Genomic DNA, 22,834 nt, shown 5'->3' on the forward strand with positions numbered 1-22,834 from the left:
CATCGACCGGCCACGACTGTTATGATCCACGGCGTGTTTACCGAAATATAAGAATCTATCTGTCGATAATATCGTAGAAACCACGACTGATGTTGTTATTTTGATCAGGAAAATAATACGGTGAATTAAATAGGATAGGATGATCTCCGTTGATGACAGAGTAAACACTTGCCATTGATGCATTCGAAATGAGTGTTGAAAGAAAAGGACAATAAACGAGACGCATAATAATGACGGATAATAATTGCATGCTAACTTCTAACTCCTTCAGACTGCCAACGCGTCTCGTTCATCGTTAAATCATCGTTGAATGGCTGTGTCAGTTTTGTGAGGTGACAACGCCGTGGATCATAACAGATCGCACCTCCGTGAAGTTGGCGCCTGATTGAAATATTTTAATTTTATTATTGTATCAAAAAATTGCTCCTTAATTGCTCCTCTGGAATACGTTATTTTTCCTAATTGCTCCAGCGCCGTTTGGTCGTAAAAAAACTAAAAATTTTCCGGAATTTTTTTTTTTCTAGATTTATTTCCGAAGCCCGAATCTCCGCTTGAGGAGGGCCTATAGTGTTTTCAGCTATACTAAAAAATTGCTTCCAATTTGCTCCCAATTTGCTCCCAATTGCTCCGTACTTGTTGTTGGCTTTTTCGTTGTAATTTTGCATAAAAAATATAAAACTTCGTTCCACGGTAAAATTCGGTCTGCGCATGTGTCAACTAATGTATTGTCAGTTGCGACGTCACTCGCCAACTTCAGAGCGGTGGGTTGTGGCTTCCCACTCACGTTTCGCGCTGAAAATTACACCGAATTTGGTTTTTCATATCAGCTGCAGTCTAAGAAATTTAACGATGTGAAAAATAACTAGATTCCGGATCTCCGGGTCTGAATGAAATTGCGGAGCATGGGGCGCCAACCTAAGGACATCACAATTTATCAACTATCATAATCGGTCCACTTGTCCAACAATTTGAAAAGAACTCACCAAGGGATTCCCGAGATTCAAACTCATGTGGTAAAAACAAATGCCGTCCGCCAATACCATAACCAACTCTAAGACGACGTATAAAGTCTAATAAATGTGGCGAAATTTTCCATCATGAGTGCGTGGGCTGCAATATCGAATAAAGAAATACTTGAGGTTCTAAAAGATTATCAAATATTGAATGAAGCCGGTAAAGTTAAGTCGAAACGTGATCCTACTTGGAAAACAATTTGTGCTACGTGGAAGAATCGTAAAAGAAGCATGAAACCAGTAGCGTTATATTTTTATATGTTACAAAATAGAAACAATGCCCTAAATGATTATAAGAAAACTCGTGAAAATACAAGTCTCAATACCAATGAAAGCACTTATTATGATAATGACGATTGCAGTGACCAAGTGTGCGACTCAAGCGACAGCAGCAGTGACTCTGATGAATATATTGTATTTGAACAAAATAAGAATCATCCAGCAATAAAAGCAAACATGTCTTTTTGTGTAGTCTTTGAACAGAAAGAGTGGTCGAAAATCGGACCACATACAAAAATTGATACAAAGGGGCAGTCGTATTATGCTCTCAAAAAGGGTTGGTCACATGCATTAGCAGAGCATATTTGGCAAGAACAAAAATTACCATGTGCTTTTAGTTTCAAGAGTGCTAAGATACGCTGCAGCAACGAGGATTCTACAATGCAGAATATCAAAGTAAATGGTATCTGCAAAGATGAATTGTGCAGAGCTGTAATTTATGGAGAGTGCAAACTGAATCCAGAAAAAGAACACGGCCCTGTTACATTTCATATTCAAACGCTAAATACTAAAAAAATACCACATCAAAAAAGAAGACATGTGCTAGGTTTGTGACAGAATTTCTTATCGATATGGAAAAATCACTTTTGGAATTGAACACTTCGGTTTTGAGGATGTAAGGGCCACAAAGTCTGGTGAAGTTTGTTATCATCAACCCTTTTTTTTTATAGCCTAAATTTGTGCAATTGAGATGTTTTTGTTCCACTCAATTAAATTCGCTGATTCAATTACTCTCTTGAGTCAGTCTATGAATTTGTTCTTTTATCTTACATTTGAAGTTTTTTTTCATTCAGACCTTTGACACAAGAGACAAGGTAGTAATTTTCAATTTTCCCAACTTTAAGCGTTTCATTGCGGTAAAAATTTGTTAAAATCAAATGTTTCAACAATGTTGGTTTAAATATAACTACATGACTGTTTTAACAATCTAATCAATCGATGCTAGGGTCGGCTCACCCAAGTGAAGAGGCACCGTGGAAAATTATAGAACATAAATAGTTCAATATAAATACAATATCCAAAGAAGTGTTATCTAAAAATAGAAATAACAGGGATATTTCTCACAGGTGCCCAAAGGGCCAATTTGAAATCGCAGCTGCTAAACAAGAAACCAGTTGTAGTGAAGCGCCAATTAGTTGAAGAATATATGAACTATGGTGATGAAATATCTCCTCTGATTCCTAGCGATGGAGTTCTGAAAAAAATTCGACAAGAAGCTAAAGATGAAGAACTTGGAGTCACTCACTCCAATATATGGGAATCCTTTGAAAATTTGTACACCCATGTTGAATTTTCTAAGGCAATACGACAATTAGGATTCCAGAAATTTTTTCTTTTTTACTGGACACCTGAACAAATTGACATTTACAATGATTTGATAAAACTCAATCCTATTGTATCTATAGATGCGACAGGGAGTATTGCTAAAAAAATTATGCGAGCTGGTAACTATCTTAGTGGGCATATATTTTTGTATGTCATAGTAACTTACATAGGTAATATAATAGTACCTGTGTGCCAACTACTATCAGAAAAGCACGATACACTCTTTCTTCAATATTGGATTTCTGAGTTTTTTAAATCAGGAGCTTCTATCCCGAAGGAGATTGTCACTGATATGTCTGCTGCATTACAGAATGCAGTGAGCCTTGCTACGAATAATATGAATTATAAGACTTATTTGTCAACATGTTATCTCATCTTAATTGGCAAATCACAAAAATTGCCAAAATGCTTTATAGGAGTAGATATTGCACATTTAATGAACTGCGCAGCTAGGCTGAAAAGCTTATCTCAAGTTGGTCCTGCTATCAAAGATTTTTATTTAAGATGTATAGGCTTCATAAGTACTATTAATGATTTCCCGAATTTCAAATCAGCTGCAACAGCAATATTTACTGTGGCTCAGAATAGGAGTAAATGCACTGATAAGGTATTATGGCTTATCAAAAGACTTGAAACTTTCAAATTTGATGATGATCTTCAGTACAAAGAGGTGAAAAAATACAAGCCATGCTCAAATAATGCTAATGATTGCGCCGATCATACGCAGTGCAATATAGAAATAAAAGATTCGGATACTGAGGACTCTATTTCAAATTTTATCAACAACATTATTCAGGAAACATGTTTTAATGCGGATAGCAGCAACATCAGTTCTAGTAATTTCGAAGATAATAATTTTTATTGCTGTCCAACCGCAGTTAGAGACTTGAAACGCTTGTTGTCCCAATTCCCTGCTTGGACAAATATAATGAGAAAACATTACAATTCACCAAACAAAATTGCTACCTCTGCCAGATCTGAAGCATACTTTTGTGACTTTAAATCATCAGTATTAGATGATCGAAAGCCTTGTCGAAGTGACAAACTATTCATCAAACATGTGAGGTCAATTGATAGTGTCACCAAATTAGCACGAGCTACCTATAATAATCAAAAAGAACTACAACAATTCGGTCAGAAGCAACAAAAAATGGGTCAGAAACTACCGAAAGCAAACAAAAATGTAGAAGAACGTAGAATCTTATGCGCTAAAGAAAATTGGAGAAATAAAGCATCGGACGAACATACTTATACGTATCTAGATAATATTTCCATGGATTCTTACACAAAGTTTGCGGTTGCAAATACTATTGACACAGTCGCTGTTGTATCAATGGATCACACCTATTCAATAACGAAAAATAACATTTCAACTGACAATTCGTCGATGATACCTGGAAAAGAAAGCAACTGCTTATCAGAAAAACCTTCACTAACTAGTACGGATGCCAAGGGCAACAGCGAAATTCTAATAAACTTCAATTCTCAAATATTTGATGAAAATGGAAATTTGTCAGCTAATAATTCTTTTGTAACGAGAAAGACTTTGGAGGGTAGCTTGGAACATAATATTATTTCAATTGACGATTTTTCCACAATATCTGGTAAAGAACATGAACGCTTGTTGACGAAGCCTCCGTTTGATAGCACTATTAACAACACAAACGAACAAATTTTTACATGCCTACAGGACTCAGTGATCGTAGATGAAAATAAGAATTTCACAGTAAATAGTTCTTTTGTGAGGAACAAAACTTTCAAAGACAGCTCAGATGACAATGAAGTTATTTTAATTCATGATTTGTTCACAATATCTGGCAATGAAGAAAATCACTTATCTCGAAGACTTTCACTTAATAGTCCTAATGGCGATCACAAAGACGAAATTTCAAATAATCTAGACTCCTTGATCATGGATGGAAATGTAAATTTTGCAGAAAATAGTTTTCTTGGATCAAATACGACTTTGGAAAATAGCTTGAACTTAGCTCCAATTGCAAGTTCGACAGTGAAAAGCTTACAGAATATTTCATTGATTGCAAATTCGGAAAACAACTTCTCTATTATTATAGAACCTGAAGTACCGATAGAAGACCGAGTAGCTGAAAATCAGAAACTGTTAGAAAGAAACAATCATCATTTACGAAAACGAGGAAAGTATGTGAGTGCATGCCCTGATGTTAGAATAGTACACCAAAAACCAAAGGGAACAAAAATATCAAAGAAAATTATCTTCAATGGTCACAGGTTGCCACCACGAATCATATTGGGAAGTAAAATAGCATTGAGAAACACCTGTGCTTTTGACAGTGTAATAGAAGTAGTCACAACAGCTTTTAGAAATACACAGAAATTCGAAGATTTCGTCACTGCATCTCTAAAATCAAATCATCCAAATTGTTTCTTATCAGCTATGATTACCTTTGCACGAAATGGTCCGATAGATTTATTTTACAGTCAAAGAGCTAAGATTTTGCATTCAATATGTGCGACTGAAAACTACACAATGGACTGCCAAATGAATGTTTGTAGTCTATTCCACCATATGATGAATAATTATGATGCAACTGTTGAAAGCGAAATTTGCAGCAATCAAATTTGTAAAGCGAAAAAATCAAGAAATAAACCTGTAATCAATATTGGGGCACGTGAAATTTGGAATGCTGGTATTCAATGTTTAGAAAAATGCGTTATAAGCTCTATAAGTCAACGTACAGTTTACTGTAGAAATTGCAAACAAACTACAGCTCAACTAGTAATCAAAGTTGGACCGTACTTATGTATTAATACCGAAAATATATATGAAGGATCGATTGCATCATTTTCCGCTGGTAAACAGAATGAAGAATACTCCAGCAATCTGAAAGAAATTCCTACGACTATTGATATTAGGGGTGAAAATTACGTTTTGTGTGGAGCAATAAGATTCATTTCACCACAGAAGGACGGTGGCATTGGTCATTATATTGCTTATACCAGAACCATAAACAATACATGGAGAGAAATTGATGACTTACGAAATACTGCTAAGTATTTTGAAAATATACTTCCGGATATCAAAATAGCTCTTTTGTTGTACGCACATGTTTAATCTCATTAGCTGTTAGGTTTGTGAAGAAATGAAAGAAAAAACAAAAAATTTTTGGTCGTATGCCTTACCGTGTGAAGTTAAAAACTAAAGGTGCTCTCTGGACGGCTTTGTGTATTTTTTTTTGTCTTTTGTACTCAACTTGGGAAATGACTACAAAAATATCATTATTATCTCACTTCATTATAAAGATGTAACAACTTTATGGCTGTCATTTTCCAGTATTTTTCAGGGCTTTTACAAAGGCTAGATTACATAAGCTCTAGCAGTTATTTAAAAAAATATATCAATAACGTATGTACCTGATAAGTCTTGTAAGAATTACAAAACAGAATATACTACGTATCATCATCTACACACGTCCGTATGCAACATTACAAAAAAATGTTACTGTGATAATAAAAATAACTGTTAAAAAATTGATATAAATTTGCTACCCACCCTTTAATTTATGTTTTTTTCAGATTTTATTGGCATTTGCTGTCTACTTTCATCAGGTTTTTTTTTTTTTACTATTTTACATCCGTGACAATAAGGTGTCACTTATTCTAAATTGGGACTGGAAACTATGAAAATAAATTGATAATCTGAGAATAAGATCGTAACACGAATTCGGTAATAATAGGTAAGGTGTATGCGAAAGGTAATAATAGCTGGGGTGGAGAGAGCAGCATACATACCGATAGTAGATCTTGCAGCGAGAAAAATAAATACTAGACCACACACAATATTAGTTTTCCTGTTGATTTATTATTGAATTTTTTAAAAGTAAGTGTTCATGCAGAAACAATAAATTAAAATTTACGAAATTTTCTTACATTATTATTTATCGATTTATAGGTGTAGTGTTGGGGATAATAACTTCAGAATTAGAAATATGTTACAAAATTTTTTTGCACTTATAATGTCTCATAGATCATTCATCGCAGAACAGGTCTATCTAGTGCAAATGACATTTCAACTGGTAGTCTTTTCGGTTCCATTATGGTGTGTCAATGGGCTGTCGCTGAATACTGAATGTGTGCAGCCGAACACGTACTGCATGAATCTCCAGTTTCTTCAGGATGTAACTATAGCAAGCTCAAGAACTCTGGAATGAAGCACGTGGTGGTGTTTTAATGTACAATAATCCAAATTTCATGAGGTTTTGTAATGATAATGTTATCATACCTATATTGGTTTTGTAATCATCTTGTTCCACACGGTCTTGCACTGTGACAGGTGTCTGAAAAAAATATTGTTATTTTGATTGTATTTGCATCAGTGTAATTAAAAAATAGTATATTGTGCACCAAGGGAGGAAAGTAGATTTTTGCTCATGAGTAAAACTACTTTTTGCTCCCTCTCTACAGGTAGCAAAATAAGCCTTTCCGTTCATGTGTGGAAAAAAAAAGTTTTCCCTGCTTGTTGATGAACCATGTTATTCATTCTCACTGTGACACTTATTACTCTAGTTTTTTGACTTTTTCCGATTATGGGTAGGGTACATTCATACTTTGAAGTAGATGATAGAAATGTCAGAACGTGTTGGTGACTTTTTTTCTTCAGTAAGTTTTTACACTCTATTCGAGGGTATGTGTCAAAGATATCATTACGAATATGGATAAAAAGTTGCAAAGGACCCCGCACAAACCTCATGGGAATTGGGTTTTGGCAGAATTTGTCAACTTATGTATACACCACTCCTCACGTATAAAGCAATTTGTTGAAAAATATTCATTTTCAGATAAAAATCACTACATTGAATACTAACAAGAAAGGCCACATTGACTGGTTAAACAAATTGCTTCATACTTGAAGAGTAGTGTATAGACTAGTTGAAAAATTCTGCCGAAATCCAATTCCCATAAGATTTGGAGCTTTTATGCTCCATAGGAGTCAAAATACTGAATATAGAGCATCGTGGCCATGGCGACTTTTGTTCAAAATGACAAAGCTAAAATTTACAAAAAATTCAGATAATTCTGCCGAAACCCAATTCGAATTCCCAAAAGGTTTGTGCAGGGTCCTCTCTATCTAAATTATTGCAGCTTTTGAAACTTCTTGCATACACAGCCGCATAAATAAATGAATACATTCATACACAGGTACACATAGATACACTGAGAGAAGGATATGCAAAATTTGGTTATATTTTGTAATTACTAGATGGATCCACTGCCAGTACAAAGGCTAGTATGATATACATGAATTATTTTTCAATAATTATACTAATGCATAGTCTCCTCAGTATCATTCATTAGTATAATTATTGGAAAAAATTCACGTATATCATACTAGCCCTTATACTGGCAGTCTAGTAATATACAAAATAAAACCAATTTTTGCATATTTTTCTCTCAGTATACATACTTATTGCGTGCAAGAGGCAAAAGTTTATAATTCTGAGGCAACAAAATCATGAAAAATTTCACCCAATATTATTTTTTGATAATTTTGTTGCTTGATGTTCATAAACTTCAGCCTAATTTGGTGTTCGTGTGATAAAACTTCTTTTAAAACAAGACAACTTTGGGTAATCCGAAGATCATTCACCTGAAGACGATGTCATGTATATCCAAATGACGAATCAGCCTGTAAGAGAAAAAAAGGGCCAATGAAGTCATAATAGTACAGAGGCGGTAAACGTAACCTAACGTAGCCTGACAGGATTGCAAGTTGATTTGCTCTATTAGCGTCGTAATTGAATAAAAAGAATATGAAATTTGTGATTGCTTAGAAATATCCAATCGGTGAATAATTTTTGATATAATTAATCCATCAGAAATTCGAGTAAACTAATCACACTGATAAAATTTCGATAATCTAAATTGAGCCAACCACCACAAATCTCCGAATTACATGGCAGCCTCCTATGCCTCGTAAGATCTTAATCCTTTTTGCTTCATGCGTGACTGGGCCTAAACCACCTAGCAACTCCAAATAAAGAATGGAAGCCTGTAAAAAAAAAAATGAGTCAACAATGAAATTGAAATGTCACACAACTTACCAAACCTAACCTAATCTGACCCGACATCGGTTCTGTTTCATTCGCGCGGAAATTGATCGAAAATACACATAAAATTAGTAATCAAATCGTTCAGAAGTTTGTCATCCACAAATTATACCTTCGATATTGATAAATTTTTTGGACAAATTGATCGGATCCTCAACTTAACCTGTAACTTAATCGAGCGGTCGCTAATGCTGACGCAAGTAGAAAATAGATTCACATCGCTGCCGCGCCCTTGTCGAGCCAAGTATTAACCCTTTCTGCTGTATGGATTATTAAAAAATTTTCTTATATTTCGATATTATAATTGGAAAATTTCTTAGACTGCAGCTGATATGAAAAACCAAATTCGGTGTAATTTTCAGCGCGAAACGTGAGTGGGAAGCCACAACCCACCGCTCTGAAGTTGGCGAGTGACGTCGCAACTGACAATACATTAGTTGACACATGCGCAGACCGAATTTTACCGTGGAACGAAGTTTTATATTTTTTATGCAAAATTACAACGAAAAAGCCAACAACAAGTACGGAGCAATTGGGAGCAAATTGGGAGCAAATTGGAAGCAATTTTTTAGTATAGCTGAAAACACTATAGGCCCTCCTCAAGCGGAGATTCGGGCTTCGGAAATAAATCTAGAAAAAAAAAAATTCCGGAAAATTTTTAGTTTTTTTACGACCAAACGGCGCTGGAGCAATTAGGAAAAATAACGTATTCCAGAGGAGCAATTAAGGAGCAATTTTTTGATACAATAATAAAATTAAAATATTTCAATCAGGCGCCAACTTCACGGAGGTACAGATCGCGGCCGGCCGATGCGAGTCGAGCGGCGCCGGATCCCCGGACCTCTGCTGTGGCGCTGCTGTAAATTCGACTAGTGATATTTTGCGTGAACCTAAATCAAATCGCGCAATGTTTACATCCTCCACTTACGAACACGGTTTATGTACATACGTACATACTTGGCACAATAATTGATTTGGATTCTTTTTTCTCCGAAGATTTTCATTTCACGGTTATTCTTGAGGAAAGACTTTTCGATGGCGATTGATTTGGATGAATTAATGTACTTGGCGAAGTTTTTTGCACCCGAGGTGCTTTTTTGGGATTTCACGACTTTTTGAAGATATTTTTTTTCTCGACATAGGACTGCATAGGAGTAAATATAACCACTATCTCCAAATTTTGTTTGAATTTCGGCAAAAATAATTTTTTTCGTGCACATCTTCCGAATTAATTTGAGTTATTCATTTTTCCAGTACAGCCAGGCGTCACGCATTTCGTGCACATACTCGGTATAATACAAATGATTGATTTGGATCATTTATTCTCCAATGAATTTAATTTACGGTTATTCTTGCGAAATGACTATTTATAGTGGCGATTGATTTGTAAAAATTAACGTACTTGGCGACGTATTATGCACCTGACGTGCTTTGTTGGAATAATCATTTGAGAAACTGAGAAGGCTGTTACAAGGGCGTGCGTCGCACAACCCACATTCCAGTAATGACGAGCCCGCCACTTTTATGGTGTCTCCATCAGGTTGGATTTTCCAACAGACGACACGCAGTCAGCGCGGCACAAGAGCGCTATTATTTGGAGGGTCAATGAAAAAAAGTTGCTGTGCGGTGGTAATTGATAGTCCGCCCGTTCCTTCCGATGTACGTACATACATACGTATGTACTTGGCGCGAGATCTACCGAGACTCTTGATGTAGCCGAGTAGGATTGGAAAGGAACTTTCAAGTTTGTGGCGTGCCGGAAGAACTGATTTCTTTCGTTAATTTACACAGGAAGAGCCAAAAGACTTGTTGACGTCAGTTTACCTGTGGGAGTAGGATCCTTCTATTCGTCGAATTTGGACAGAAACTGATATTGATATGCTTGTGGTGAAAAGGAGGGTGTTAATTGTGTTGATTCAGTACAGTAGATACATTAGAGAGGCACTGATTATGATTAACTCATAAACAAGTTCAGGGAAGGTAGGTTGGATCTTGTCAACTGCAGCTTGTTATAACGAGACGCATCAGCGGAAGACTTCCATATTGACGAGTCTTCCTCTCTCTGATGTCATTACTGATTTTATAGCCAAGTAGGATTGGAGGGGGAACCCTCAAGTAAATGGCGTGCCAGGATGGGAAGCGTCCTTTTGTAAACTTCGGACGGTAATGTTGTATCGTTCGGTGTTGGTTTGCCTGTGAGAATAGAAATTCTCGTTTGTGTCGTTGAAACAGAAACTGCTGTATTTTTCGATATCGGTATGCTGGTGGAATAGGAGGAAATACTGGTTGTTTTGATTTGATACTGTACAAAATTAATGATTGACTCACACCCATGCTGTTTGTTACTCATGTGATTGCTTCCCGAATTCGACGAACTTGACCACCCTGCATAAAAATTTCACGACCCAATCACTCCCGGTAACGATTACAGATGATTCTACGAGCTTTCTCTTCATAACCTCATAAGCAGTCAGCGAGCTGGCGAGTGAATCAAAGAGGTATACCTCCTCGAGTGAACACCCGGCATTTCGATTATAGATCTAATAGACAAACATATTGCACTATTCGGAGTTTTATCTACGATCATTAATGTTCATTTACGGAACTGAGAGAGCTGTCATAAGGGCATGTAACGCATGTAACGCATGTGACATACGTACGTACATACTACACTCAACGGTTCACCTAGCCCCCCCCCGCCACCACGAAACGTATAAAAAACCAGCAAAAATCGGAGATAAAGCATTAATTGAGCACTTTCGACTATCACGAAAAAAAATTTTTGCATTACTTCCGATTGAGAGAAAATATTCATTGCCGGTGGGGGGGGGGGGGGGGGGGGAATACTGAATAATGCACTAATTATGCACCATCAGGAGAGATGGTTCGCAAATTTTGTCATGCCATCGATCCACCCGTACCGTTTCAGCGGACTAAAAAATCAATTCCTTTTTTTTTAATTCCCTGGTTGGGTGGATCGAAGATAGGGCCTTAGAACACGAAGCGAATCGGAATCAAAAAATATCCACATTATGCATGAATCATGCACTACTCGATCTGGTAAGTTGCGATTTTTGCACCCTTACAGTTACGATGAAAAAAAATACATTGTGAGCGTCTCAAAAATAGGTGATTTTTGGAAAGTTTCCCAGAGAAATCTAATAAAGCGATTTCTCAGAAATTTTGAGGCTGTATTTCTAAAAATTTCAAATACATAGACAAATTTGTTGCAAACAACATTTTTGAATATTTCGAAAGTTATTGTATATCTCTTGCTGCAGTGATTGCGCTCTTCACAGTGCCTAGACTCAAACAAAGGTGGTAAATTAGAATATATTTTCCATAAAATCACCCAGAATAGAATAACAATTTGAATCTGAAGAAATAGCAGAGCTTCGAAAAAAAAAGTCAAACTTTCGCTCGGAAAGAGAAAAGGCTGGCCAAAATGAAAATTTTCGTGCGATCAAAGAACTGAAGGGTCATTTTATATAGAGAATTAAGTACAAAAAAAAAAAAAGAAAGAAAACAGGTCGATCAAATAATTTGTTTCCGAGTTACAACTGCAACAAATTTGAAAAATGTAGTTTTGAGACAAACGCGTTCAAAGTTTTAAATACCACTTTCATAGTCCTAAACTTATAATGTAGTAAGGATGGTAAAAGGAGGTGGGCGGCAACGGATCCACATGCAGGGGGGCGATAATAACGAATCTTTTCAGTTTCTTATATTTATTCGCCTAAAATAGCGTCGTCACAGAACTAAGTATTCGCGTCCCTTGTTTAAACTTAACTAACTTTTCGCCGTCCGGGTACCCTACTATTCCCCGGACGGGGTCTAATCCCTATTTACGAATCATAGCATGTATACGAGCATGTGCTGGAATCGAAGATGATACCGGCCGTCTACAATAACTATAGCTCAAAAACTTTTTAGGATACATATGTACTTAAAATTTCAGTATGTAATTTGTAAAAGTGTAAACTATCGGAAAATGCAAAAAAAAATATCCATTTCGAATATTTCACATTACATTTATTTACTTGATGCAATATTTATTTATCTAGCAATTCTTATTGCTATGGACCTTTATTCTTATTGTTTGAGTTCCATTACTTCGTTTATTTCGCCCGTTCACTACATTTTAAACCCACTTTAATCTTTCACCAACTATTAATTATTACCTCGATTTTTACCGCTCGCGCCATTTCTTACGATATACTACAATGTAGTTTATCTGAAACGCTATGGAATCCCTCGACGAAGTTCTTGCTCATTGAATCACGATTCTTCTAACCAACGCCGCCCGCGCACAACAAACACTTAATAAAAACAGCGCTCCTGAATCATGAAAGGATATTATTGTAAATTATCAAGTGATATCTAAGAATTGTGCCAAGTCGACTGAAATCGCGCAGGAAATCACTAAAGGAAGTGAACAATTTATTTCACCAGGTGCTCTCCACACAATTGCAAAAAAAAATAGATACGGTATATTTCATCTGCCAGATAAGTTAAATTTCTGAACTCCATGTTTGATAATAATTCTGTACTTCCCTAAATCATTTGACGAGTCGTACTCAATATGTGTGTGAACTTATACCGCTTTTTCAAAATTTCTGACAGTTCCGTTTGCATCTGGACAGTTTTACAGTTCTCAATAAATAACAAAAATGGTTCTGTCGATTTTTTCCAAAAGTCGACGATGGAAAAATATGCGGGCCCAGCATACCGTGGTACCCCATTTCATTGTCAGAAAAAAAATAATTTTCTCTGCACAGATCGATAACCATAACTCAGCACAATTATCATGTTTGAACATTTCGAAAATGCTGAAGTCAAGTTCGTGGGAATTTCGAAATGATCAGAACTGTAGAACTCTTCGACAATTATCGATCTGTCCAAACGGAAGTTTTTTCCCAAAATAAGGTGCCACTGAATGTTGGCACCGCATATTTTCCTATCGCTGACTTTTGCGGCAAGTCGACGACACCATTATTTTTATCTATTAAGAACTGTGGAATTATTCGGGGTGCCATCTGAATCGTCAGAAATTCTTCAAATTCAAGAACAATTAGTGCCAGGTTCACCCACATACACTACAGGCAGAAAATTTGGGTACACCTATCGAAATTTCTTGCCGCACTAAAAGTTAAATAGCGGACTCAAAAAAAAAGATAATCAGGTGTTTGAAGCGGTGTTTCGAAGAGGATGGATTTAGCTTCATTTCTGTATTTTTTTTTTTCAAATTACGATTTTTTTGGTCCCGGTACGAATTTTCCAATGTGTCCTTTTTTCAGAAAGTTTTCGCTCTCCGAAAATTGGCCGCATATCCATGGAAAAAATTTTGTCAACTTTGTTTTCGAGAAATTAAAAGGGGGTGTCAAGTGCTTCATTTTTTTCAAGTTTCCTGTGAATTTTTTTTGCACAGTTATTGCATTATTTTGCGAAAAAAGACAAATTTTATAAATTGCAGCGTAATTGAAGAACTATGGGGCTTAGAAGAAAATGTCAAAGGAGTGAAAAGTAGAACGGGCTCACACTAGGATGGCTGGAATTTTTTCGGAAATTGTGCCGGAATTTTTTTTCACAGTTTTATTCGGGACTCTGATGATTGGAGGGGCACCATTTGAGAATCATGGGGTTTAGGACAATTCATCACACCACAGTAGATATCACTTTTTCGAAGTTGGAATTAGATAGTTTGATCACTTGCAAACAATATAACAGACCGGAGAGAACCAGAAAACATATTCCATTTAGAAAATATTTCGTATTGGAACCTGGTAAATGGCAACGTGTCATAACCGAAAAGTTATGGGGAACGAATAAAATCACATGTGGCTATCAATTCAAACGAAACAAAATATAAAACAGTACAATCGAAGTGACCGGAAAATGTGCTTTCGGGTCCGTTATTGATGGTAAAATTCACGACTACAACTTGGTGAATTTGTTGCTCCGCGAAACGACCGAAGGATCCAGCATTTGTCGGAAACGTCCTCTGCGAAATCCTAAACGAGAAGAGATTGTACGAGTACTATGTGAAAGAAACATGGCAGCTGAAATTTACAGAAGTGACAGGGCTAAAGAATTGATGAACGTCCACGATGCTGACAATGAGCCTCCGCACTTGTATGCTGTCAAAACACTCAGGGCTGCTAAAAAAGAATACATAGACGCTCAATGCTTTAATACGAACCCGATAGTATCACTTGAGTACGCACAGCAGGCCAGTAGTTACCGAATTCCATCTACGGTATTTGGCATGGTCTGAGTCTATTCTTCGTGCATTATTGGACTAATCACCAGCTTAACTTGTGCAGACAATACTGCATTCAAGAAAATTCAATTCTGGCTATAGACGCTACTGGGACAGTAGTTCGTAGGATCTCAAAGCCATCCAAGACCCTATCCAAACACACATATCTATACTTGATAGTCATTAATAGCTTTGGACATGAGAAAATATCTTTGTTACATTATGCACTATGTCTGCATGGGATGGGTGAACAATAAGTTGTCAACACATGGTACAATGATCAGCTGCTTTTGGTTGAGTATATAAAGTATTGCTGCTCATAGCTAGCTCCAAACATCCACTGAACATACATGGTACTAGATGTATGTCCATAGAACCCTAGAGGTCTCTCTCATAAGCTGATACAACAATCTTTTGCTCAGATGCTCACGGAATCGCAGACGACGAACTCCATAAAATTTTGGCTGTCCGAATGGATTCGGACAAGAGCCCCAATACCTAAAGAAATGACTTGCGATTCGTCAATTGCCTCGTTGCCGGCCTTGGTCCAAACATTTACCACCTGCAAGACTATGACAACTAGGCAGAGAGCCTTTGGGGTGAGCATCTCGGTCGCGCTACATACGCATCGACGTGGTTCATTAATTGATCAAGGGCTACGCTAACTTTCTAAGTTTGCAAAATCGACGTGTGAAGAAATGTTATTCAGCTTGTTTAGGTAAACTGATCTTGGCTACCTCGTTGGATCAAGCTGAAGAAATTCTGACCGCGATAATCACTATCGCCAAAAGCGAGACCGAAGGAAGCCTCCACAACGGAGAATCCACGTTGTGCGGAAAGCAGAAAATCAAAATGAAAATGATCCTTACGAACATCGAACCCCAGGGAGATCGATACAACCAGTCGATTCTCGAGGAAAAAGACAACGTGAACCTCGGAGTGTCCAGTGATAAAAATAGTTGGCAGATCTGGGCTGAAAATGAAAAGGAAAGCTTGATTAAAACAATTGATGACACCGTATACAAGAAACAACGATATGTAACGCCAACTGCCAACCAAGGACAAAACCGTTTGAACTCATACAACTTCTAAAATCCGATGTACTGGAAAAAGATTTCCCAACGACTGTTGAAAACAATTTTCGAATTTAAAAATCGAAAATTTGCGGGTCAAACTGTCCAGGAACAGCGACTACAAATATTAGTCACGTTGCTAAGAAACATTATTAACAAAGTTACTAGACGCATAAACTTACGATTAATAATTAGGTCAAAAATCTCTTAACTGTTCGTCTTTCGTTATCTCGTCATACACCTCAGAAAATATGGAATTAGTACGCATTGCGAACGGAGGATTTTATCGCGTGGGCTAGCCAACCATCTTGACACCTGCAATAATAAATCTGATCACACAATTATCGCTCACGCCATTTGGTCTGATTTGTTCTACTACTTCCGAATTTTTAAAAAATAGACGAATCGCAACACTGAAATTATAAAGGAGCCATAAACTGGGAGAACTCGAATTAGCCAAGAAAGCTTATTGTGACCAAATAACCACATTGAATCTAGACTCGAGCTGTATTTAATTTCGATGAATCATTGTTTAAATCCTACTGATTGTATTGGGTGTTTGTTTCAGGGTCATTCTTGATTTTCGAGATTTACGACTCTTTGAACAGAACCGCTGATTTCGAGTTGTCCAAAATTCCGACGGAAATAAAGATGTCGTTTATGCAACAAGCATATTCGTTAAAATGTTTAGTCCGTTACATATCATCAGCGGTCAATCGAAGATTGATTGACGGCGAAACAGCTACAGGCGGTCATTTTACACTCTATATTTCGCTACGATATATCTAATGCTTGCGATCAAATAGACTCAAGGCAGAGCTCAAATTTAATTCCATAGACCTAATGACCCATCATCGACGTCGCACTTTTCAAAGTAAGAATGTGGTACTGACTTATTAGAATTTCTTGAAATACAATACAGCGTTATTATGAACTTGTTCGATCAATTCCAACTTTCAATTCGATTTTTTGAATATGAATGTTCCCACCAAATATACATATGTATGTGGCATCTGGATCGTTGAATGTAGATAGGAATAGAGGTGCGGAAGACGTGGTGGGGGTATGCTTAAGTACTTTTCCTTATACGCATACAAAAAGTAATCGAATTAGCACTAGGTGAATTTTTTTTATTTCGTCTTGTAATTCTAACACATCGATTTCAATTTTCAATTCCGTATTTATTAATTGATAAGTGAAATGAACGGTTCTATTTTCAAGTCCCGCATTGAAAAATAGTTCTTCCATTTCTAATTCCTAATATCATTTACAGCAGCGGTGCCCAACCTACGGCCCGCGGGCCGGATCCGGCCCGCGAAGAAGCTCAATCCGGCCCGCGAGCTCCTAGTCGTATATTCGTAAATTATTGCCCAAATACCGCGTATTTTTTAAATTTATTAAAGTATTTTCTGTGAATTTTATTAATTACAATATTTCTGATATTGTTATATGTATTTTATGATTTACATTAAATTCTAAAAATAAATTAAAAAACGCAAAATTTTCATAAAATTTATAAATATTTAAAAAAAATGATTCACCACAAACATATTCGTGAATTCATTTAAAATGTTGAATTTTTTTCAAAGATGTTACTAAGATATGTAATTATAAAGAATCCGGCCCGCGAAATCGTATGTCATGATGAATCCGGCCCACGGACAAAAAAAGATTGGGCAACCCTGATTTACAGGGACCCGTATGCGTGTAAGTGACCGACTGCAGCGCACCAAGTAGTGGGGAGGGAAAGCTCGGGCCGTCCGTGAGCCTTTGCATCAACGAATTCGTCTGAATTCGTTGCTTTGCATGGGGTAATCTCATGTACGCGAGACCGCTCTGCGTGGCGTGAAATCGGGCAATTTTTGTCAGCGCCATCTATTAGTGGGGAGGCAAAGCTCTTGTATATAAGGAAAAGTACATAAGTATACCCCCACCACGTCTTCCGCACCTCTATTCCTATCTACACTCAACGCTACACTCAACGCTTCGAATACGCCCGTTGTATCACGTGGTACTCTTTCGTTTTTAAAAGCGACGCGCTACGGCGTCTCAGACTTTTAGCATTGTAGTGCATACTATTCCTATTTTTTTTCCTATCGTTTAATTATCAGCCGAAATATTATGGTGCTCTCTTGTTGCATTTGCAAAATCGAAAGTGGCCAATTTCCTGGCATCAGTTTTTACACGTAAGTAAATTCTAGCTTACCTAACTGATTATTTATAAGATATCCGGCTTTGTTCCGAACAGCAATCAGCCATGGTAGATAAATAAGGGTCATTCCATTCGGAATCGCCAAATTTCAGAATAGTTCAGTCGAATTAAGCAGAAAATGGCGTCTATATTAATGTGGAAGAACATAGGCTGGCCGATTTTTTCAAATTTTCTTTAGACCAGTAGAAAGCTACTCTCAAAAGTCTAACATTTTTTTCGAACGGGTTTGGCCGCAAAAAATTCTTGAAAATTGAAAAACCCATATTTCGCAATATAACTTTTTTTCTTTAAACTTTTCGGAAAAAGTTTTCGTACAAAAGTTGTTCGTCGTAAAGAGATCTAAACTATTTCAAAATTTTATAAAAATTAGTTTACTTGTAAATTGCAAGCAAACACGGAAATTTTTTTTTCCGATTTTTTCGAATAACTTGATCAATAATCAACTTGTGGTATTGTAACTGATGGAGCCGTAACTTCAATCCTTTTCCCAGAGAATAGTCGAAGATTCGCTCACCTAGGTTTCATAGTTTAGCAACAATACGCGACAAGGCAAAATCCGCGAATTGCCCATACAAACGATCGTCACACGGTGCCAAAAAATCACGAAGGTAGCGTTCTATGAGTACTTTCTAGATACAAAAAAAAAATATTTTCATCCATAAAAACTGACTTTTTCTGCGATTTAAAAATTTTTGCTCTTAAACAAATAGAGATATCTCTGATAATTGAATCCAAATTCGAATGGATCTTAATAGATTCTTATTGATCTTTCTTTATTGAGTATTTTGGAAAAAAAAACTTGAACTTGTTAATTAGAACCGAAGATAACAGTATCTTAGATGTTGGGTGATATTTATTGCTGTAATTAATATTAAGAAACGAAAAAAATTTCAAAATTCGTCAAATACTCCAAGGAATATCCCCATGAATTTTTTCAACATCGTCAAGGTATTTTAAAATAAATAAAAAAATTCATATGTATTAATTCGAAATATTGCTATAAATTATCTGAAAATCATATTCAATGTTTTTATAAAAATGAAAACAAATATTATCCCCGTAAATTAAGACTTATTTATTAGGACAAATGAGTCCTAATTTGTATTTACATTTAAGACCTAATATGTGGCAGTTTTCTTCTGTAATGGTTTTCGGAAATTATTTACAAGTGGGGTCCATGCTATTTTTAGCCATAAAAAATCGAAAAATTAACATTGTATCATATCGTGTTGTGAAGCATTGTCGTACCACTTTCTCAGTAAATTTGGCAATGAATTTTTTTTTAATAAAACTCTAGAGTTCAGTGTTTACTTGAGTGTTAAACGCCATTTTCTGCTCTGACAGTCAATGTTTTTACGCGAGATAGTCCCTATACACTAGAGACAAGTGCGCGTCCGACTTCAACTACACACTACAACTAGATCTTCCTCACCGTAGCTCGCTACACGAAACATAGGCTCGCGCGCGTTTCAGTATAGTATAGAGTTCAGTGGTCCTTACATCTGTGGCGCATTCAACCTGTGCATTCAACGGTCATATATTGTACCGCTATATCAAACTAGTACAATTTGCCGTATGTTGTAGGAACGGTCTGAAAGAAATAACAAAAATGGGCAAGATAGCTAAGCGCTCAAAAATCATTCCCGATGAATCAGGTATAGTTCCCAAAGTCAAGAAGTTGGTCAACAATCCCGGAGTGAGTAAAGCAAATTCAAAAGTTAACCTCAAAGGCGCACGTGGTCCGTTAATGAAACAGCTAGAAAATAAATCCGACGTTTTTGAAAATACGACCTTCATAGGAAATGGGAAAGTCTTAAAAGCTAAGAAAAATATTTCCAAACAATCAAAAAAAAACGTCAATCTAAAACCGAATTCTCAAGTGGCACCGCAATCTATTACTAAGGCCCACGAAACCAATCCTACATCTGAAAATGTCATTAGCACGTTGCTCTCTAAAACTAAAGTTGTTATGCCACAAGCACCACTCAGAGACCAAAATGACGCGAATATTAAACAAATTTTGGATAGAAAAGTCTTGAAACGCAAATCAGGTTCAGAAAGTACATCCAAAACGTTGGAGAAGAAAAAAGATCCACCTTCCGAGACTTCACTTAAAAAGCCAACAGTGAAGGTAACTCCCAGTTCAAATTCATGATAAGTAATACTTTGAACTTTTTGCGACATGCGCACATATTTTCATCTCAAATCAATGAGATTGGTTTTTTTATACAGAAGTTGCTTGGCATTCAAATAAAAAAAGTGCAAAAAAATAAAGACTCGAAAACCGAGATAACTGAAGAAAAAGCGCAACTCAACAACCAGGACCAGAATACTGAACATCCGAAGAATGCATCGCTCGATGAGGAACAAGTAGCTAAGGGTATAGCTGCTGTATTGAAACTTGCCGAATTGCAGACTGGTAGCAAGAAAAAACTGTTTGATGAAGAACCCCAACCAATATTTTTGCAAGTATCTTGCATCAAAGTGCCAAAAGTACCAAGAAGACAGTTAAGAATGTGAGAATATTATATTGAAATATTTATTTTCTCTACTAGAGTTTATGCAAATCTATTTAACTAAAAACAATATGTAACCATTCTAGTCTGTTGCCGAATACCCTGGTGAGAGATAACGACGATGTAGTATTGTTTGTAAAGGATCTGAGAAAAGGTAGAATTACGGATTTTGAACCAACCATTGAACACTATCAAGAGTTATTGCGCAAAAACGGTTGCACACAAATCAAGGATGTGATACCGTTGACTCAAGTGAAAACTGAATTCGATCAGTTTGAATTGAAAAGGAAACTGCTGTCGAGCTACGATTACTTTTTAACAGAAGGTAAAATTGCCGGACATTTGTCGCATCTTTTGGGTAAAAATTTCATAAATAGACGCAAACTGCCAACATCTATCAAATTGGATAGCGAGAATTTAAAAGAGGTGATAGATATTGCGTTGAGGAAAACCATTATGCCATTACATTCGAATGGTAGCAGTCACATTGTGCAGGTTGCACATACAGCGATGAAGCCGGATGATATAGCGAGCAATGTTGTAAGGACCTGCAAGACGCTCGCTCATGAATACCCAGGTGGATGGTCTAACATCCGAACTTTAATTCTAAAAACACCGTCCAGTTTGGCAGTTCCGATATATGTGACACTGAGTGAGTTCAAACATTGATTTTTGATGAGACTGGTCTAATTTATAAATTTCAAACCTTTGCTCTCCGTATTTACACTGTCGTTTTCTTAATTATTGCTCTGCAGAGAGCAAGAATAAGGTAAAGGTACCAGTTATTATTCCCAAGAGACCCAACGCACACCGAATTGTGACGGGTGAATTGAGCACCGTACCTGGGCATGTCGGTGTTATTGTTAAGCCAGATGGTACAGTTACAACATTCAAAACTAAAAAAGAGCATGCTGAAGTAAGTCCCATTCCAAACGTTTATAATTAGGCTTTCTAGCAATAATTACGCATTCTTATCTATGATTATATTTTGGATCCAATTCATGATCGTCATGATTCAAATATTCCGATGAGATTATTGTATTTGAATGAGAGGTTAACCAGCCATTACATCATTTATACTCATAGTTGTGATGTTCGTTTTGGGTTTACAGAATGCTGATCAACCAAGTGCAAAGAAAGTAAAATTGGTGAGTAGCGTCACAGGTAGATAAATAATGAAACAGATTTATTCAAGTCGCTAGTGAAATGCTTGCCGACTCAAAATAATATGTTCATCTACTCATTTTACAGAACAACCTGGGAACAAAGAAAACTAAGCGTAATAAAAAGGTAGGCCATCAGTCATGTTTTGGTGAAAAATAGCCAAGGACCTCAAATCCCTTCGTCATCAATGATTATAAATTGGATCCAATTCATGAGTGCCATGATTCCAAATCGTTACTGAGATAAAAATTTACCCTTAACGTTGATCCCGATTGATTAACTTTGAACTAAACATATATTAATTATTTTTAGAATTCCGCTGCAAGTGGAGGAGTCGATAAAGATCTCGGCGTGACAGTAAGTATTCGGCAGAAATACAACTTTTTTGAATTATTTTCACCAATGATTATAAAAATGGATCCAATTCATGATTGCAGTGATTTCAAACTCTATTCATGAGAATTATATCATTCATTGCAATTTTATCAGTTCTCCGTAAACAGAAGATGAACGAAGTTGATTTTTTCTTACAGGAAACTTCTGAACGATCAAGTGCCCCAAAGAATCAAGATACTGAGAAGTCAAAATTGACCGAAAGGAAAAATTCTGAAGGTTCAGAAGACGAAATTGAAGCGGCTGAACGAGCGTATCTTAGTCAATTGCACGAAGAAAGCGTCACCACGACGTATACCAGAGAGAAGTCATTGGCTAAAAAAAAATCAAACATTGTAAAGAAAATAAAATCAAAGGCGTAATCTCGTCTCACATCTTATCGAGATTTTAAAACAATACAACCATTCTTAGTAATTAATAATTTGAAATACATAATTTCGAAGTTCATAAATAGCAACAAATTTACTTTCGACCTCACTTGATACTCTGTGATGATGTTAATGCCTACGTGGTCTT

General features: G+C 36.5%; 2 protein-coding genes across 4 annotated transcripts; one reads left to right on the forward strand and one right to left on the reverse strand.

Moving 5' to 3' along the window:
• Nucleotides 1-15,562: 15,562 nt before the first annotated feature.
• On the reverse strand, nucleotides 15,563-18,758 carry LOC125500964. Of its 3 annotated transcripts, XR_007278426.1 has the most exons (3): nucleotides 18,240-18,758; nucleotides 16,216-16,348; nucleotides 15,563-15,933 (listed from the first exon to the last, which is right to left on the reverse strand). XR_007278426.1 is itself a non-coding variant. In XM_048655324.1 (2 exons), exons 1-2 carry the CDS (start codon nucleotides 16,299-16,301, stop codon nucleotides 15,675-15,677), a joined length of 315 nt encoding a protein of 104 aa, XP_048511281.1. In that variant the 5' UTR covers nucleotides 16,302-16,507; the 3' UTR covers nucleotides 15,563-15,674. The 3 variants fall into 3 exon arrangements, 1 of the variants encoding a protein (XP_048511281.1); XR_007278425.1 differs by lacking the exon at nucleotides 18,240-18,758 and having other exon boundaries at nucleotides 16,216-16,507; XM_048655324.1 differs by lacking the exon at nucleotides 18,240-18,758 and having other exon boundaries at nucleotides 16,246-16,507.
• A 719-nt stretch (nucleotides 18,759-19,477) lies between these two features.
• On the forward strand, nucleotides 19,478-22,765 carry LOC105687909 (ribosomal L1 domain-containing protein CG13096). Its single transcript, XM_048655308.1, has 8 exons — nucleotides 19,478-20,376; nucleotides 20,478-20,761; nucleotides 20,848-21,413; nucleotides 21,517-21,677; nucleotides 21,874-21,909; nucleotides 22,013-22,051; nucleotides 22,238-22,282; nucleotides 22,459-22,765. The coding sequence occupies exons 1-8, from the start codon at nucleotides 19,855-19,857 to the stop codon at nucleotides 22,678-22,680; spliced, it is 1,875 nt and encodes a 624-aa protein (XP_048511265.1). The 5' UTR covers nucleotides 19,478-19,854; the 3' UTR covers nucleotides 22,681-22,765.
• The last annotated feature ends 69 nt before the right edge of the window (nucleotides 22,766-22,834 follow it).

Source organism: Athalia rosae, chromosome 5 (genome assembly GCF_917208135.1).
Source record: "Athalia rosae chromosome 5, iyAthRosa1.1, whole genome shotgun sequence".
In the NCBI taxonomy this organism is placed as follows: Eukaryota; Metazoa; Arthropoda; class Insecta; order Hymenoptera; family Athaliidae; genus Athalia; species Athalia rosae.